We start from the raw sequence: 20,587 nt of genomic DNA on the forward strand, positions 1-20,587 counted from the left end.
TTTCACTTACAATAAGTCATAATCATCTGCGGAATATACAGCGATTTGACCTTTGTTTTTACTATATCGAAGGCATCAGTATGCGCATTTATCATCGAAGCATAATTACCAACACATTTATATTGAAATTGCGAAGCCATTTATTTTTTAATAAGCACTTTATTTACTTCTAATGCAAGCATATTAAATAATTAACATCTGGATGTGTTCTTTTGTAATTATATTAAAATATTGACATACTAATTCTATAAATGAAAGCTCTTGTTGCCCTGAAAACATTGAATTATTCATTGGTTTAAAATACACATTTGGCTGGTTGCTTCCGTAAGTTTATACAGCGACGTTTGTGCCAATTATATTTAATTTATTACCTTAATTGAATTTCTTCTCCAAAGATAGATTTTGGTGTGATCAGTTTACATTTTCCTTCAGAGTCAAGGCGCAACGTGAGATATCATGCCTCCAGCATCAGCAGAATTCTCTCTCTCTTCCCCTCTCTCTCTCTCTCTCTCTCTCTCTCTCTCTCTCTCTCGCGCTCTCTCTTTCTTTCTCTCTCTTTCCTCATTCTCCCTGTTTTAGAGGAGGAAGACGGAAGATGGATCAGTTATATTTGGTGTCTATTTCAAACATGGTGTCTGTGTAAGCAGATATGTGGGTGTATGTTGGTGGAAAGCCCATGCATTTTTTTTTAGTTTTCACCAAAAATATGTAGACCTTTTATTAATAGTTTAAATGATATTATTAAGATACTGTATAGGCCTGAAGGACAACATTGCACGTAAATACCAGTTTCATATTTTTACACCTTTTGATACATTGCATGGGGAAATTCAATAGGCTACAAATATTATGGATGTGTACTTCTGCAACCTTATTTTAGAAAATTAAAATGTGTTAAATATCAGTGTATAGTAGATCGAAATTAATATTTGACCTAAGGTTTGAAAGAAAATAATGTCAATTAGACTTCATCATGAATACTATAATCCTAATAGTAGTATAAGCCTACTCCATAGTAAAATATAGGCCTACTGAGATAGCCTATGTCATCCTAACAAAAGAACGCCCAGGAGTGTGTTTGTGTGTATATGTGTGTGGGCGCGCGCACTTGAGTACCTCTTTACACATGCATTGAAATGGTCGATGACACGAACATATTGATTACTGAGAGTTGCAATCAACTATGATTTTCCTTTTTCGAAATTCACGCACGCACAGATCGAAATACTAAGCAATTTAAAGCATGCCGTGCTACGTGATTTCTAACGCCCAATATACCATCCCATGATTAGTTAGCTACAAGGCTAAGCTATAGGCTACTTTAACAGTATTACCGATGCTAAAAATAGCAGCTACATGCGCCATAAACAGCAGTCCACCTCTCTGACCTCATAAAGTGGCAAAATGCCCTAATAGTGGTCTAGGGGCATTCGGCTTGTCTAACTATGTTTTTCCTCCTTAGACTCCACCGACCCGGAAGTTCTCTGATCTGAATGTACAGATGCTTTGGTTGGCCTGTAGGAGTGTATGTGCGCGCGCGTGTGTGTTTGTGTGTGTGTGTGTGTGTGTGTGAGTGACTGGGCTGAGGGCGCGCGCGCCTCGATTTTTTTTCCGTACGCAGCTCGCTCTCTCTAAATGCCATCGGCGCTTCGATCTCCATGTCACTCTTTCCTCACATCTGCAGCCGATCAGAAAAAAACGACCGCGAACCTCTATTCCACAGGTCAGTAAATATTTAGATTTCTATAAAGCAAGTCTGTCTGACTGTCTGTCTGTCCTTCAGCGAAGAACACAAAGTATAGCTCTTAAAGGTAAACGCTGGTCCCTTCCAGCCTGCCTCTGTGTGTTCTGTCCAGCCAGGCTTATGTCCAGAAATGAATTGATGAGCAAGTTTGATCCATGGCTTTAAAAACGATTTTCGAATTTAGCGTTTTTGAAGTGCATCTTTAGGAAAAAAGGCACACATGCTTTTTGTTTAGTGAATTGCAGAGACCGGTTAAACAGCTCCATTTTCTCAACATGTGTAGTAGAGCTTTTCTGCATGTCTGTCAAACAGAAATGTGGTTAAAAAGACACACATGCGACGCCATTGTTGCCTCTTATGTTTTTACTGTAGCCTATATGTGTTTGGCTGCGTTTGTGACTGGCATTAGGCTGGGGGATATTAGGTCTAAAGACATTTTCGAAAATAAATATATATATATACAGTAAATAGGCTATAGGTGGTCTTCAATAATCGTTTTAATAAATCGTTCCTTTTTCCGTTTTTCACTGCGTCAACGTTTCCAAATTGCTTTGGAATGTATTGCAGTTAACGCATTAGATTCTGAGAGTATTTTACCTACCTCACGCCTCCCGAAATACAGAAGATGAAGGATTTTAATGATCTATTACCACCTGAGTTGGTGGCAGGCAGAATCCCTTAACCCATGAAATTGATCTGATTACCTCGCCAATGGGTCATAAAAGAAAGGAGTTGGATTTGCTGAGGCTGCATTCCCCCTTTTTCCATCACGTCTGTGGTCGATATGGCTTGATTTGGAGAGGAGCTGTTAAATGGAATGAATAGGATACGAAATTAAGGGCATCACAGTCGCGCTATCATGGGCAGAGCTCGAGCGGTTATTTACATGCAGAGAACAGAACGGGCTGGGAAATCGCGCGCGGTTCTATTGATTAATGCTGAATGCTTCCCCAACAGCTGTGTTTTGGAGATAGGGAGGCTGGCCACTCACATAATCACGAGGTGGGTTACCTTTTAAATAAGGATGCAATCTGCCTCCAATCTCCAAATCAGGCCACGACAGAGATGGGCAGCACATTGAGTGTGGCTTGAAATGTTGATATGTCGAAGTTCTTTGTTTGTGTGTTTATGAAGTTCTCAAATGATGTTAGCTACCTGGCGGACTATCAGCGTTGGGGATTTATTTAGACTAGTTTTATCTGTATGCTAATTAGCAATACCACTGTGTTATGTAAAAAGGAGTAAATAAATGCACCAACTGTCAATGGAATTTTTGGTCAAATACGCCGTAAGAGCACTACATTTGATTAAAGCAGAGGAACCGAAAACAGTAGCATCCAAATGGAGGCGGTGGGGCCTGGCGATGCCGCGGTTAAGAGAGAGGAGGTGAATAGCGATCACACGGATAAGCATCCCTCTCACTTAATTGACAGAGTACCTTAATCTCTTTTTCTTGTTATTGAAGCTAAAGCATTACCGAAAACATCATCTGTACTCGAGGTAAAATGTTCCAAAAGCTTTTCTCATTTGAATCATTCTAAGAAATATACATCATTTTTCAAGTTTCATTCACACCGAGAATAATTTCACGCCCTCGTTTTGGTTCTAAGAATCTGAACTGGTTCACATAGTTAATTGAGTACAAGAAGCGTTGTTCTTGAAAAGATCAGAGAATGTTGTGGCATTAGTCATTTTATACATGTGGCCTATATTTATAGGCTATATTTCACATGCCCCAACTCTACTTTTCAAATTAAGGCATGCATGATATCGTTTTGAATTATTTGAAAATGCCTGTCTTCGGTGTAATTTTTTCTCTATTTCAGCGTATATCAAAATCCTTGTTATTATTATTAATAATAATAGTAATAAATAGTCCGAATGCGTTTCTCTCTCCATCGCTGTTTTTATTTTCCTCCGTGTTCATCAAGATAATACGAATGTTTTCCAGTGGTGATTGGAGTGAAGTAGCTCCAGCGCGTAGAGAGAGTGCCGCGTGCTGCCCGCTGCCCAAGGCGGTTTCCTCTGGTTCACCCTGGATCCGCGCCTCGCGGCTCTTTGGACAGCTTTACCTGCTACATTAGAATGAAACTGTAAAACCGAAACCCATCAAAAGTCTACTAAGCCAAATGCCGGAACTTTAATTAAATGGTATTTCTGGGCCTTCCGGGTTTTTCATCTGCCTCAAAACTGGGTTACAGCGCAAGAGCGTCAGGGAAGCTTGCCCCTGTTTTAATGATGATGCTTGGACACACATATGATCAACCCCCAAACATATTTTAAAAAGTAATAGATACAATTTATAGTAATTATTTGAATAGCCTATATGGTATTATCAATATGCATATTATTATTATTAGTAGTAAATATATTTGTCATAATTGCAGTTGGCCTATGGGAGGCAAAATGTGGACACTGTAAACAAAGAGACGCTATCTAAAAAGTTCATCTCACTCTGACAATGAAATAATCCTGTGGTGTCTTAAATTCTCACCCTCGGTGAAATCTTCTGATTTTAATCAGTGTTCCCTGACATAATCACTCACAAATTATCTCCCCAATCTTCTGCTGTGCCCGCCACCAGGCAACATTTATGAATCAGATCCAGTGTGTTAGACTAGACATCTGCTTTTTATTTTGTTTGTTTTGGTTATTTTATCACGCACGCACATACACGCGCGCGCACACACACACACACACACACACACACACACACACACACACAGGGCCCCCCTTCTGTTGTGACAGTGGTAGGGATTACAAATGACAACTTTTAAAGGGGACCAGTTTTTATTCCACTCTCCTTCTCTCTTGACACTAAAGCTTGGGGAATCACGTCTTGAGAGAGGTTCCATGTCCCACTCTGTAAGCTTCCAGTCATCCAGACAAGAAACAAAAAAAATTATCAGGATATTTACATTTACTGTCATGTGTTGCCTCGGAGCACCTATAACGCATAGCCTACTTGGTGGATAATGGAGCGCGATACTTTTAAAGAGGATAATTACACGAGTCCGTTGACAGCTCGACAATGGCGGTGAGATTGTTCGATGTGAGGCGGTACATCAGTTTCCATCCAGGTTCAGTCTCAGGTTCGCCTGAGTGAGACATGCTCTCTGGGTATCCCGGAGAGGCATAAAAGCGTGCTTTGCCAAATCAGCAATATTTCTGTTTCTCACACATTAACCCCGTACACCCGACTGAGAACGGCCTTGGTAAAATGCACAACCTACAAAAGACTAAAAGGCCATCTACGAATATCACATATGTAGCTACCCTATTCTGTAAAATAGGCCTACCTCATTGCATATGATGGATGTGGCAGTTATTGTTGTGGCCATGCTCTGAATATCAAGTGCTCCCATGGAGACCCTGACAAAATGCATTTCATATATCAATTTCCTTCGTGTCAGTTTGCATTCGTGATAGTGCACTTTGGAAAAGTATATGGTATCGATTTTTATGCGAATGCAAGGCTATTAATATAATCTGCCTTTTCTCCCCTTGTAATGTTTGTGTGCATACAACTCACCATACAATTTCATCATGATTTTAACGCGTAATGAATGCCCAGCATACCTGGTTATAGAATTGTGCCATTAAATAATTATCATTTTACTCACTGGAAAAGGGCACGCGCATTTCCTCTCCAGAACAGCCTGCGCGCTCTGCTCTGCTCGCTGAGAGGGTTCATTTCCTGGAGGTGACGTCACGTCCAGTGGCGTCGTAGAGGCTGCCTGTGTCAGTGCTTTGCGCAGCACCAAAAAGAACATCCCCCTATTCTACAATGACATGCTACCAATCGGAGAGTATGGGGTAGCCAAACTGGGAATTAGATACAAAATACCTCCCCACGGGGCAGCCCCCCCCCCCATTACTGTGCAATCAAGTGGAACAAGGCGAGAGTACACTGCAGCATTCATACCTGACACTGGCATATGGAATAATTAGATGATCTGGCCTATGGTGTCAATATGAATATATTTAATTGGTCAATTCAAGATCATACACTATAGAACGCATGAATGACTTGGTATTGTAAAAAAAAAATGACTGCATCAAGTTACATTTAATGCAGTCTTTTTGAATTAATAATGGCATGTCAGGGCATTTGCTGCTTGTCTATCTGTGTGTTGGGGGAGAGACTAGCAGTCTAATTCTCTGGAAGAATACTCTCTCTCTTGCGCTCTCTCTCAGTCTGTTAAAGTCAGCTGAGGAGCCAGGCAGTAATGCAGTGGAGTGTTTTCAGACTGCAGTTCAGCCACTCTGGCGTCCTGGCCTGCCCCTGCTCTGTGAAGCGAGGAAATCAGTCCAAATTGGGGAGTTAAGTCGTAGCCTGCCATTATAATAACGCGCCTGTCACCGCGAGAGGACGCACTGTCACAATTTTAAGAAAATGGGCGTCCAACAACCTGCCAGGTTGCCACTGGTCCCGCGTTATTGAGCAACATGCTTCACGTCTCTTTCTATTTATATATTTTTTTCATGACAAGCCCGGAAATATTATTGTGGCCAGCAGGATTCATTGATACAGATACTGCATTAAAAAGCAGTCTACTTTAGAATAGAAAATAATATAATATAATTAAATAGATGTGTTGTTTTTCATGTTGTCTTCATGAGATGTGCATTTAAGATGTTCATATTTACATATTTACTATAGTCTATATGTCCATATTTCCTTATAAAAAATCACTTTATTATGGGTTATAATTGAGTTATAATGAACAATACATTGTGTATAATGGGCATGAATGCGTTTGTGTACCGGTATTTGCTTTCTAAAAATAATAATCTGAACATGTAAATAAATGTATTTACTATTGGTGAGACTTTTGCAGGGTCTGTGAAAGAGAAATCCGTTCTTGGTCATCTCTCCTGGCCCACTATATTCAATTAGGGCGAGCAGCGCAGGCCCCTCCCCCACTGATGACACTGACAGACCCTCCTTAAGTTGCGTCGCGCCACAGCTGTCTGCAAGCATTGAGCTGCCTGGCGCCATCCTGAAAGAATGCCTTCACTGTAAAAAAAACCCAGAGAAAGAGCGCGAGAGAGAGAGAGAGACATATACACACACGGGGACGGAGAGAGTTCAGAGAGAGATAGAGAGAGTGGGTGAGAGAGCTAGAGAGAGCGAGAGAGAGAGAGAGAGAGAGAGTGAGGGAAGCGAAGTAAGTGGCGAGGGTTGCCGCTGCGCACAAACAGAGATTTGATCTGTGAGTTCGGTGCTAGTCAGTTTGCACTAAGCCACCTACTGCAAACAAGGCTGCGTCTAAACATATACCTCTACAACTTGTTGAATCGGCTTAATAATATAGAAACTTTGTCAGGGAAAAGTTCAGGAACTTTTGAGTGGGACTGGATACGACCTTGGACTTATTCATGACAACATTCAAGTGAAACATTATTTTTTGAATGTATGTTTTGAACAATTTCGTTTTATTTATTATACAGGCATATTCACGTTAATGTGAATCCCTGCCAAATAATCGCATTTGAATAGACTGAAAATAACATCTACATAGGGGGAACCACATATTTTTTAAATACATTTTTATTTTTCATCTCCAGGTGAACGAAGGTAACGAAGAAAACTGTGGATTAAACAAAGCAGGAATTCGGACAGATTTTTTTCTTACTTGACTTGTATCGGTTCACTCCGGTGTATATGAACGTTTGCTAAAAAGCTATGGAAGTATCCGCGGACCAACCCCGATGGATGAGCCATCACCACCCATCGGTGCTAAACGAACAGCATCCCGGCTCGCACCACCCGGGCCTCGGCCACTCGTACATGGACCCCTCGCAGTATCCCCTTGCCGACGATGTGGATGTACTGTTTAATATCGACTCACAGGGCAACCACGTATCTCCATACTATGGGAACTCAGTCCGAGCCGTCCAGAGGTACCCACCTCCTCCACATAGTAAGTACTGCCTCATTACGCGTCGTTTTAGGCTGCTATTGAATTGTTTATATTTGGCATGGTCATATTTAACTCAGATAGAGCTAACATAAGAACAATTCGTCTTCAGACGGCTGTCCATTTTAAAATGTCAGAACCGAAGTATTTGTCTAATAGGTTTTAGCCTCAGCGGATCAGGATCATTTAAAAATGCGAGAGCCATATGACACCATGCATATGTTATGTTATGTTATGTGTGGCTTACCTCTCTGGTGGTTTACCTTTGGTTTCATATCTTTCCAGTTGTGAGTATAGGTATTTGTTTTAACAGTGAGTAAGATTGTTCTAATTCCATGTTCAGTGCGATTTTTAGCACAGTAAAATCACATGTAAGAAGGGAAGGTTGTCCCTATCAGTCGAGCAATTTGAAATCAATGACATGTTTAAATCAAATAAATTAACGTGAATTACAAATGCACAGCATGTTACTATTGTCAAATATGACATGTATGTTTGTATCATGGTTAAATTCAAATATGTTACCAAACGGATGAATGTGTAGACCTACGGACAGAGAGAATTTGGAAAGGCCCCATGAGATATATTTTGTCATTTCAGACTATCATACTTCACCACACAACCGTGTCCATTTTATGTCAGGTAAACTATGAGTTATCATTTAATTATAGATATTCTTGGAGAGAAAATAACTGCGGGAGAGCATTTGGTTTAATTTATTGACATGACTTCCTGAACGGAATAGTGAATCATGACCCGGTTTCTGTAGCGATGCTTCCTATGCTAAAACATCACTGTTCAAACCCTCTGCACTGAGACTGGCGTGCTACTGACACTGCTGCTCTGACACAGTCATCCAGGCCCTGGGTTTCGGCTAGACCCCCAAAAATTAAGTAGGCTCGAGTCAGGAGGGACAATTTGGGTCAGAGCATGTGTTGTCAGTTGTGTAGGCCTGGTGTGCAGTTTTACCTTGTGTCCCCGAAGAGAAATCGTGGGTGATGTTTTACTAAAATTGTATTTGTTTTCCATAATCGATTTATAGGCTTTCTTAATTAAAATAATCAAAAGTCTAAGTCATTGTAGTTGCCGCTTCTCCACTGGTAAAGCACATCTGAATTCACTCGTATAAATATCAAACGAACAAGACCTTGTCATATTTATCACGTTTTGTTTCAATAGAAAGTGTGACCCAACTTTTTTAATTGACAGTGACTGAGGTATACCTTTAATTTGAAACGAAGGGATATTATTTGTGTAATTTTCATAGGCCTAGGCCTACATGGCGAGGTCAAACTTAAACCAGCATACATGTGAGATATTATTGTTTATAGTCAACAAAATTATCATAAGGGAAAGTGATCAAATCGTGAGAGTAGGCTAATTGAATGTAGACCTATTGTAATTTTCTTCACCGAGAACAATACTGACACCGTTCTATCATCCTATTTTCTATTACAGGTAGTCAAGTGTGTCGCCCCTCTCTACTGCACGGCTCTCTGCCGTGGCTGGACGGAAGCAAAGCGATGCAGCACCACAGCACTTCCCCGTGGAACCTGAGTCCTTTCCAGAAGAGCTCACTGCACCACGGTTCCCCGGCAGGTCTCTCTGTCTACCCCACGGCGTCCTCCTCCTCCCTGTCCGGGGGCCACTCCAGCCCGCACCTCTTCACCTTTCCCCCCACTCCTCCGAAAGACGTGTCCCCGGACCCAGGCATCTCCACTCCGGGCTCAAGCAGCAACAGTCGCCAACAGGAGGAGAAAGAGTGCATAAAGTACCAGGTGTCCCTGGCCGAGAGCATGAAACTGGAGTCTCACAGCCGGAGCATGGCATCAATCGGAGCGCAATCCTCCGCCCACCATCATCACCCCATCGCCACATACCCATCCTATGTCCCCGAATACGGCCCAGGCCTCTTCCCACCAAGTAGCCTGATAGGTGGGTCATCTTCTAGTTATGGTTCCAAAACAAGACCAAAAACAAGGTCATGTTCAGGTAGGCGTGCATTTTATTATATTACCATTTGATTTCACCTTAGAATTTATGACATTGATGATATCCAGGTGTAATCCCAATGTACCCGTTTCAGAATCAGGACCTTTTTTCGTTCTCCACACAAAAAAAAACTGTAGCTTTGAGTGACAGCCGAGGCCTTTCTCCAGCCCTTGCAGGCCCATAGAAAGTCAAATGTGTCTCAAAGGGACTCATGCACAAGATTCGTTTGAGGGAAAATACAATAGCAGTGCCAAGGAAAGCACGTGGCGGTAATAATAATACAAATGAATAATAATAGCAATAACAACAACAATAATAATAACAATAATAATACATTCTAAATATTAATAAAATAATATTGCATGGATAATAGGGGTTTCTATCTCTACATCAATTTGACTGAGTATCAATTTTAATTGGGGTCGTTATAGCGTTTCTATATGTTATTATACTATACAAACATGCTTAATCGCATTCAATCAGCACCATGATTTGTTAAAACACATTGCTTAGAATAGAAAGCGAATTAAATCATTCAAAGCGCATTTGCCCACATAAGATTGAACGATTTCCACTTTCCAAAGCAAAGGAATTTAGTCCAGTGAATGATTAAACGGCTCTAGTGCCCTTAAATCAGATGAGTTCAGAATAGTTTTAAGCTGTGTATAGACCAGATCCGTTTTCAGTTGTTCTATGTTTCACAGAGGGAACGAGAGAGAGGCTAAATCTGTGACCGTGGCCTCCGTGCCGGCATGGCTCTCGCGCCCGTTTAGATAATCCCATTACTGTCAGACTGGTGCACGCGACAGTTGCATTGTTTACGGAGAGCCAGTAATAACTTTGATAGAGCCCGGATGCGGGGCTGCATTGAGAGGGGGTAATCACGAATGAACACTCTCCGTGGCAGAGGGGCACGACTGGCGAAGCTGAATTTTATCCAAGCAAGTGGGGGTAATTAAAAAAAAAGGTTATTCAGGCACCGCTCGAAACCAGTTAACTGTAATGAGATTAATATCAGTGCCACATAGCATTAGGAGACATATAGAAAACAGTGGATTAGTCGATGCATATCATCAGGCTTACTCAATGCTGAATAATATTCGCTTATTACAAACAAAAAAATAAATCATTTTAATTTGAGGATAAAGTATGTGTGTGCTGTAATGTGCGTAAAGATACATCCTCTAAAATGAATCTTAAATAGGTTATCTATTAATGAGGTCATATAATATAATGTGTCTAAATTGCAAACCTGCAGTCGAAAAGAAGTCATGGAGAAAGGTCGACTGTGGTCTTCTAAACATAAACCTCGGAACACGCCTTGCGCAATACAAAATCCTGTAGTAGCCTATTTCTCAGAGCCCTATTGTGGAGTGGATACATTTGTTTAGCTGTGTTAGCCAGTCTCCTCTCTCTAAAACCACTATTGATTTACAACGTCCTCCGTGTCTGCTGAGGTCTCTGGAATGTCTATCACATCTAACAAGGCAGAACCAGAAGTGACGCGTATCAGTCTCTGAAGAAGTGGAGCGGTTTTTGCAGTCATAAGGGGAAGTGCGGGTGAGCATAAAGACACGGCACGACGCAAGGCCTCCTCTCTATACGCGTCTATGCTTTCAAATAATCCTGCCGCGCAGCTCGGTTGTTTTATTTTCAGTGGTGAGGCCACATAGGCCTGGGGATCTGGAGACCCCCTTAATGAACCTGTTAACGCGCCGCTCACCTGTCGGTGTCACTAGAGAAGTGCCAGTCAAACCCAAATGCTGGTTTGGAAAGACAGTGGTCATTCCAATCAAATAAACAGACCTAAAAATGAATGAATTCGTCTATTCTACAATAACATATTATTATTATTATTACTTTACACCACTGTGAAATGAGAGGTTGTGTGTGTGGGAGAAAGAAGAGAGCACATTTTAATCACAAAAACATGATTGAGTCCATAGATTATGCACGCCCTTTTCTAAAGATAGGCTATCAGTTTGAATTAATATATTATGCATTTGATGAAATGATATTGGAATATTCAATGCATTGTTAAAGGCTCACTGTATTATTATTATTATTATTATTATTGTTATTATTAATAGTAGTAGTAGTAGCAGTTCTATTACTATAAGTAGTAGTAGCAGTTGTATTAGTATTATTATTATTATTAGTAGTAGTAGTAGAAGTAGCAGTAGTAGTAGTAGTAGTAGTAGTAGTAGTAGTAGTAGTAGCAGTTGTATTATTATTATTATTAGTAGTAGTAGTAGCAGTAGTAGTATTAGTAGTAGTAGTATGCCTAGTAGTATAATTTATATTATTTGTATTATTATTACTATGTAATATGAATGTTATGCTACTATTAGAATTGATTATTTTGTGTGATGACATTTTCTACGATGTTTATAACAACCTTTTTCCCTCTTGACCTGAGGGATCAAGTGTTCCAGATGTGAGATGATATGTTTAGTTTATAAGGGGCGAACTGATCTCGGCGCTCTCTCCATGTTGTGTATCGTTTCTGCTTTCAGAAGGTAGAGAGTGCGTTAACTGTGGAGCTACGTCGACCCCGCTCTGGAGGCGGGATGGCACTGGCCACTATTTGTGTAACGCCTGCGGACTCTATCACAAGATGAACGGGCAGAATCGGCCCCTCATCAAACCCAAGCGACGACTGGTATGTCCCTGCCACTTTGTATTGATGACACTTCCGTCTTTCTCTCTTTCTCTACCCAGGAAGAAGTGTTAGCTGCAGGAAATTGACTCGCCAAGTGCAGGTCTCGAATTCTTTTAGATATACAGTAATAGCAAACTGCAGATTTATTATTACTATTGTTATGCATTTTTTTTAATGATTTGCTTCATCAATTATTATTTTTCCCGCTTCAATTGCCCTACTGTTTGATATTTCTTAGAGGAAAAAAAAATAGGAGAAAATATATTCCTCTTATTCTGCATTGAGGCAAATCGAAAGATATTCCATCCAAATCCTCACTGCCCGCATAGGAATAATATCTGCAGTTAACATACTGTAAATGGCATACTTAGAATTGGACGTTTATATGGTTTAGATGAGAGATGTAGGCTACCATGCACCCTGCAGTATTTGGAGAGGAACACCCTAAACTTTTTAACACCAGAAAGCTCAGTACTATAGAGCAGTTTCCCTACCTCTCTGCATGGTTAGATAAAGGGGAACACTTTCTAGGCAGGGGACGCCTCGCGCGGACTGCTCTTTTAGCAGCCAGCCAGCTTCTGCTCTAGCCTATATCACCCCTTCTCTCTCTAATGTGAAAACCCGACTTCCCAGGAAAAAGCTGCCGGATATCTGAGCAGCGCAGATAAGTCGCTTTTAACAACATAGCCCGCTTCCGCAGTCTAAACATGAAGGGGACCGGGGACCGAATCAGCGCAAGGAGCGGCCCAGGGCACGCAGGAGTCACGACTCTAGATTGTTCTTCTCAGAACTCAGGGAATCTCTGCAGAATGTTCAAATACTGAGGGAAAATAGTAAGAAAAGGAAAACAGAAAAGAGAGAGGGAAGTCTGAAGAAGAAGTCTGGCAGGAGATGGATACAGTGAGCTCCATTTTCCAGTACACAATAACTTTATTTTCGCGTTAATGGAACTCAAAATTGGTGTGCAAAGCAATTACATTATTTAAGTCACGCATGAACATGGTTTATTAGGCCACCAGATGTAGATAATTGGAAATCCCTCAGAAAGATAGTGTAGTGCCTTTTGTTTTGCCCATTCGGTGTTAACGGTACTGTGTCCTATTCGGTCATCTCGTCTATCGATTGGTTTTATAGATTATAACATCAATGTCAGGCGGGTCAGCTAACTGGCGTCTGAGGCAGGCGTTTCAATCCATGGGAAGGTAGAGTCCTCTCCCCATGCAAGTCGAAACCTATCTTGAATGTAAATCAGCGCATTAGCTCGTCCCAATTTTAAAAAAACTATTTTCTGTAATTGGCTAATAGGCCTATATGGTATGTCAATGTGGACGGTATGGCGATATTCAACCTTATGTGGCGATATTCAAGCTTACCATCTTCATCCACAAGCATATCATTTTGTCCATTTTATTCATTAGCCATGTTATATTGTGAAACCCCCCTTGACAGCTCAACACCATTAGCTATGTAAAAACAACAGAATAATTATTGTTTTGATCGTGCTATGCACATATTGATGATTTAACATATAATTTCCCTCCCATGGGAGGCTGGAGATTTGTTTTAAAAAATGCATCATTCTGTCCGCCATCATGCTCTCACCTTAAAACTAATTGTAGTTTATTTGTTTAACCTGTTGAGTTCCATATTTAAACATAAGGAGCCGACACTATCTTGCTGTTACTTAAGCACTTAGTCGCTTTAACGGGGAAATGTAATCAGATTTAATAGGTCCCATTTCATGCCACCGCTTTTATGTCGTCTGTAAATATTTACTCTTGAGAGGGCATGTGCGCATGATGCTATTTTTAGCCTCGAGTCAAAGCAGCGCTGTTTTGGGATTTTGTCTTTATTTTAAAACTATTTGCAGAAAGTTGGATAGACAGAGCTTTGCAGAAAGCTATATGTTAGTAATGTATTATAAATGCAACATTTGGTTTGATAGCCTAGGAAAAGGCCTTATGACTGATATGCATGTTTTTTGTATCTCCTTTTCGCCAGTCTGCAGCAAGACGCGCAGGAACATCATGTGCAAACTGTCAAACGAGCACGACAACACTGTGGCGAAGAAACGCCAACGGGGACCCCGTGTGTAACGCTTGCGGTCTATACTACAAACTGCACAATGTAAGCAAAACAACAGCCTTTACATTATAGTAAGATATCTACTAATTTATCTAAGCATGTGTCGTCTTTCATATCCTTTCTTTTCTTCCTCACTTTTGTTTATTTCTTTTCATTTATTCTCTCCTCCCTTTTTTTTTCTGTACATTCAAAGCTTATTTGCGACTTTTTTTTTCTATAGATCTTGAAATATTTATGCAGTCGTCCCTATTGAGAATTGTGGGGGCACAAGCGATAATAAATATAATTCATGTGATTTATTCGCAGCAAGTCACATGTACAAATCAAAATATATGAGAGAGCCGAATTAAGCCCCGTGCATACAGCTTGGTTTTTGAATATTAAATAAGAGCTTAATTAAAATTCGATTAATTTTCAGACCTATCTTATTTCAGGCCTTTTGGTTACATCAGCGCCAGGGACTTGGAGTCCCCCACTGACCACCAATCCGCCTGATTCGTTTTGGGGCGTGCTGGTTACTGTCTCACCACATAATTTCACTTCCTCAATCTGAGGACCCCCAGGACCAGTAATTTTCTCTCTCTCCTTCCGCTCTCTCTCTCTCTCTCTCTCTCTCTCTCTCTCTCTCTCTCTCTCTCTCTCTCTCTCTCTCTCACACTCTCTCTCTCTCATACACACTGTACCAAGAATGAGAGCTGCTGCGTAATTGAACTAACGAAACGTATTATTATTATTAGATTTTACTTATAGCCTATTCAACCTTCATCTGAGAGAGCTCGCCCCAGAGTTTGTCTGATAAGGTATCCCTTATCCTCGCGCGAAGGGGGACGTCTATAGCCTATCCCACTACACTTCCTTGCTTGTCACGCAAGTGCTCCCTGTTAAATATTTTCCCTATGTTGGTTTTGGCAGATTCTTTAAGACGGAAGAAAACCATTTTTTTCTCAGGTTATCAGGGAGAATAATAATATTTCCCAGTTACATATTATATATTTTGAACTGACCCGACCTCAGCTTAATTGCAAAATTAGTTTGTTTTGGTAAATTCAGAATTCTGTTGGGGCCTGCTCACTTTGTAACAAATTCCACATTTGACATGGAACATTATATGAAGCCTCTCTCCCCTCGTGCACAATGACTCCTAACCTGCACAGTGGCCACAGTGGCTGCACGTGACAGCAACCTAACGCTAACCTCAGAGACCTTGATAGCCTTTCCATTTTGATAAGGCTGTAGGCTACAGTAAATGTGTATGGACATATTTATTGGATGCTTGTGAAAAAAACAAGTTGCCACAAAGATGTGACAGACAGTGTTGACACCCAAATCATTTTTTTCTTCTCCTTGACAATGTGAAACAATGTTCCTCAACATTCACTGATGTGTGAGTCAGGGTGTTTGCAGTGCGGTCAACCCAAGACCATTACATAAGGTTTGTGGTTGTTTTCAGGTTACTATAGGTGTGGGGAGAGGATATGAGGTAATGTACTGAATGCTCTGTGGTGGTCACTGTGTTTTGTTTGATGCTATGGGGCGGAGGCCCAAGGCCCAGGCTTCCTATGTGAGATGCATGGCATACATTTAAGTATCAAAGAGCACAGCCTGCCAGGTCAGCTTTAGGTGGGCGAACTGCATTTCAATGCCTAGCTAGCAGCTAGAAACACAGAGAAGCCCTTCTCTTTTACCCTACGTCGTGTAGAGACAGTGAAACCACATCGCTCAGGGGCCGTAGCTCTTTGCCCTTTGCTAATCATCTGGGCCACTTCTGTGCTAAAATATAGTCAGCGAAAAATGGCAATAACGTCTCAGAGAAAGTGGCAGAAGTGAGGCGGTGAAATCCCTGTTCCCATTTCTCAGGGAAGCGGACCTACCGATCAGGGAGGCAGCCGGCCTCATCCACCTCTCCTTCATAATCCTGCCCTGAGCTGGAATTCCATCATCCGGCTTTCATTCCCAGCTAAAAACCTGTGCAGGAATATGGCAGCTCGGGCCATTTTGGCCGGCAGATGCCCATGCAGATGGAGGGTTGAGGGTAGAGAGACGGACTTGGCCGGCACTGGTAGTCGTCATGGCCATGTGTCTCATTGGTCGGCTGGTTAGGACGGTGGTTGCCAGGCTCTCTTTCTCGCTCTGTCTCACTTTCCCATTCTCTCTCATTCCATCTTTCCAACTCTCTCTCTGTCTTTCCCTCTGTCTCCCTCTCCCTGGCATGGCAGTAGTCTAAGATCCAGCCCAGCTTAAGGGAATCAGCGTTTAAATCCAGCCAAACGTGGACTCACCCTGACACACACACACACACACACACACACACACACACACACACACACACACACACACACACACACACACACACACACACACACACACACACACACACACACTACTCCCCCCCCACCCCCTACCGCTAACAATGGGACAGACAGATTTATTCTATAATGGGACTCCATTACATATCTCAGTGTCCCCCAAATCCTGAGCTCGAAACCTATTTGTGTCGCCCCTCTCCAATTTTCTTTGTTTTGTTTTTTGTTTGTTTGTCCAAATGCATTGACACAATTCGAATGCGCTTTACAAGATACGACTGATAAACAGAGCTCAATGCTTGGATTTTATTTAGTTTCTTTGATTGTCAGCGTTTTTTCGCTTCATCAAAGTCCATCAAAAAGCATGAACACTGCTCTTTGATATCTTGGCTCAGTTCTACTCTGACTCATATTCCTATTTCTGCTCCTTCAATTTAAGTAACTCCTTGAAGTCACTTACCTATGAAATATGAATATTGAATAACTTGCTTGTTTTAACCCTGGTGCATTAACCCCATGTGTCCGTCCCTCAGATCAACCGACCTCTCACCATGAAGAAGGAGGGCATTCAGACCAGGAACAGGAAGATGTCCAGCAAGTCGAAGAAGAGCAAAAAGTCTCACGACAGCATGGACGACTTCTCCAAGAGCCTGATGGAGAAGAGCAGCTCGTTCAGCCCCGCTGCTCTGTCCCGCCACATGTCCTCCTTCCCCCCCTTCTCACACTCCGGCCACATGCTGTCCACCCCCACGCCCATGCACCCCTCCTCCTTCGCCCCTCACCCCCACTCCAGTATGGTCTCTGCCATGGGCTAGAAGACCCCAACGGTACCACCCACCTCCCAGAACCCCTCAATCAACAACTAACCCCCCCATCCTCTTACCCCCAGTTCTCTTCGCTTACCTGAATCCCAAGCTGAAAGATAACCAAACTGCTCCCTGCTACCCATAACCAACCGCTCTGCTCCATCACCAAGCCGCCTATGATCTGAGCTCAGTGTGAGGGAGACAGGCTCTATGGGTCCTTGCTTTTGTTCAGTTGTATCTTTTTTAATCTTTATCAAGTGTATCTACTGGGATCCTCAAAGCCTGGCAGACTGACTCACTGACTGTGGTTTTCCGACTCCTGGGAAGACCGTTGTTGTTCTCCGACCTGGGAGAAAAGATCCTGAAGCTTCACCCACTCACTGACTGTCCTCCCAGCTGTTAACCCCCAATCCGGAATCACATTTGTCTTCAAACATTTTTCATGGGAAAAAAACAAAGATTATTAACAATCATTACAAAAGCTACAACTTTTGTGATGCCCCCCACTCCCCTTCCCACCCTACTTCACACACCTGTATGACAGGACCCCCCCCCCCCCCTGAGCCTTGAGAAGAAGAGAGGAGATTAACTTTGAATATATTTGTACAAATTGTATGAAATACAGTACGTTTAATGAAGACTTTTTAATTAAGTAAAATGCCCCTGGGCAGCTAACGACAGAAGGGTACGAGTCAAGGCAAGAAGAGACACTGCCGCTGGAGAGTAGAGGAAGAGAGGACGCCTCTGCTTCCTGGAGAGAGGGATGAAAGGGAGGAGAGGAAAGAACCGATAAAAGGACAGGCCTTCACTTTCGCCTGCTGGAAAACATGTTTGATGCATTAAGCTTCTAGAGAGTCTATTGTTCTGACTGCAGGTGTCTCTTTTTTGGATGTGCTATAGGTCTTGGGCTGTTGGTTTGTGTTGACATGCTAGCACATACACTCACATTCACACATCATACTTTCACATACACACACATATTCACACATCATACTTTCACATACACACACATATTCACACATCATACTTTCACATACACACACAAACACACACTGCCACATTGGATCACCTGAAAGACTTTCTTCCGGCCCACAGATTATATGCATTGTGAAAAAAGTTCCTGTATTTGTTATTTGTATGTATAATTCAGAGTACCAAAAATACGAAAGAAACAAAGATGTAGAATTATTTCTTTATGTTATGCAGACTGAATGGTTGTAAAAATTTAATAATAATCACTAGTGTAAAAAATGACTGCTTTTTTGTTTCGTAATTATTATTATTTTCTTTGAAAAGAATAAACTAGTTTAATCTCTGTTGACATGTTAGCCTGGGGTTGCGATACTTATTTAGTTCTCTGGTGCGGCGTCGTCGTGTGATGTTTGACACATCGTCACCCCACCCAGACCTGTCTGGCCATTTTTACCCAGCATTCACAGCAGCAACAGACAACTCTTGTGGTGAAGGACAAACAGGAAATGCAGAAATAAACAGTGGCACTGTGACTGTAGGAGGGCTCACATGCCGTTTTATGGCTAGACAGGCTGTCACGGTTGTCGTCGGTGAAGGAGGACCAATACGCAGCAGGTACGTGTATGCTCATCTTGATTTTTATTAACTACAAAAATGAACATACAAAATAACAAAACGAACGAACAACTACAAACAGTCTGGTAAAGCATACGGCTTACACACAGAACAATCACCCACAAATCACACACACAAACACACCCTAATATATGGGACTCTCAATCAAAGGCAGATAGACAACACCTGCCTTCAACTGAGAGTCCCAACCCCAATTAACCAAACATAGAAACACACACACCAGACTAACCATAGAATACAAACACATAGACCATCAACCAAAAACCCGGAAATACTAAATCAAACACCCTTTACACAAACACACCACCCCGAACCACATAAAACAAATACCCTCTGCCACGTCCTGACCAAACTACAAAAACAATTAACCTTATACTGGCCAGGACGTGACAGTACCCCCCCCTTAAAGGTGCTACCCCAGAAGCACCTTAACAAAAAATAACCCCAAGCAACACCAAAAAAAATTCCCCTTTTCTAAAGGGAGGGAAGGGAGGGTGGCTGCCGTCAACGACGGCACTGTGCTACACCACCCCTCCCCAACCCACCTATTTCTGGAGGTGGCTCTGGTTCCGGCCGTTCCAGGCTGTCGGGCCACTCTGGCATCGCCGAGGGGCAGTCGGGCCAGTCTGGCATCGCCGGGGGGCAGTCGGGCCAGTCTGGCAGTTCGGGACAGTCTGGGCAGTCTGGCAGTTCGGGACAGTCTGGCCACTCGGGACAGTCTGGCCACTCGGGACAGTCTGGCCACTCGGGACAGTCTGGGCAGTCTGGCCACTCGGGACAGTCTGGCCACTCGGGACAGTCTGGCCACTCGGGACAGTCTGGGCAGTCTGGCAACTCGGGACAGTCCGGCAGTTCAGGGCAGTCTGGCCACTCCGGCAGTTCAGGGCAGTCTGGCCACTCCGGCAGTTCAGGGCAGTCTGGCCACTCCGGCAGTTCAGGGCAGTCTGGCCACTCCGGCAGTTCAGCGCAGTCTGGCCACTCCGGCAGTTCAGCGCAGTCTGGCCACTCCGGCAGTTCAGCGCAGTCTGGCCACTCCGGCAGTTCAGCGCAGTCTGGCCACTCCGGCAGTTCAGCGCAGTCTGACCTCTCTGGCGACTGTTGACTGGCGGGCAGCTCTGACGACTGTTGACTGGCGGGCAGCTCTGGTGACGACTGTTGACTGGCGGGCAGCTCTGGTGACGACTGTTGACTGGCGGGCAGCTCTGGTGACGACTGTTGACTGGCGGGCAGCTCTGGTGACGACTGTTGACTGGCGGGCAGCTCTGGTGACGACTGTTGACTGGCGGGCAGCTCTGGTGATGACTGTTGACTGGCGGGCAGCTCTGGTGACAACTGTTGACTGGCGGGCAGCTCTGGTGACGACTGTTGACTGGCGGGCAGCTCTGGTGACGACTGTTGACTGGCGGGCAGCTCTGGTGACGACTGTTGACTGGCGGGCAGCTCTGGTGACGACTGTTGACTGG

At 42.9% G+C, this 20,587-nt stretch overlaps 1 protein-coding gene across 8 annotated transcripts; it reads left to right on the top strand.

Moving 5' to 3' along the window:
* The first annotated feature begins 1,606 nt into the window (after positions 1-1,606).
* Positions 1,607-18,844, top strand: LOC106576211 (transcription factor GATA-3). Of its 8 annotated transcripts, none has more exons than XM_045699843.1 (7): positions 1,607-1,723; positions 7,316-7,671; positions 8,269-8,310; positions 9,127-9,660; positions 12,177-12,322; positions 14,324-14,449; positions 17,244-18,844. In XM_045699843.1, exons 2-7 carry the CDS (start codon positions 7,434-7,436, stop codon positions 17,523-17,525), a joined length of 1,368 nt encoding a protein of 455 aa, XP_045555799.1. In that variant the 5' UTR covers positions 1,607-1,723; positions 7,316-7,433; the 3' UTR covers positions 17,526-18,844. The 8 variants fall into 8 exon arrangements, with proteins under 8 accessions (XP_045555799.1, XP_014008681.1, XP_014008682.1 ...); XM_014153203.2 differs by lacking the exon at positions 1,607-1,723 and adding an exon at positions 6,724-7,161; XM_014153206.2 differs by lacking the exons at positions 1,607-1,723; positions 12,177-12,322 and adding an exon at positions 12,382-12,422 and having other exon boundaries at positions 6,722-7,671.
* Positions 18,845-20,587: the final 1,743 nt, after the last annotated feature.

This window comes from Salmo salar, chromosome ssa17, assembly GCF_905237065.1.
Source record: "Salmo salar chromosome ssa17, Ssal_v3.1, whole genome shotgun sequence".
NCBI lineage: Eukaryota > Metazoa > Chordata > Actinopteri > Salmoniformes > Salmonidae > Salmo > Salmo salar.

Bases quoted from the DNA above. Each gene is read 5' to 3' on its own strand.
- LOC106576211 (XM_045699843.1), top strand. From the start codon at position 7,434: ATGGAAGTATCCGCGGACCAACCCCGATGGATGAGCCATCACCACCCA. The intron at 9,661-12,176 runs GTAGGCGTGCAT...TTCTGCTTTCAG, and splicing joins AAAAACAAGGTCATGTTCAG to AAGGTAGAGAGTGCGTTAAC. The intron at 14,450-17,243 runs GTAAGCAAAACA...TCCGTCCCTCAG, and splicing joins TATACTACAAACTGCACAAT to ATCAACCGACCTCTCACCAT.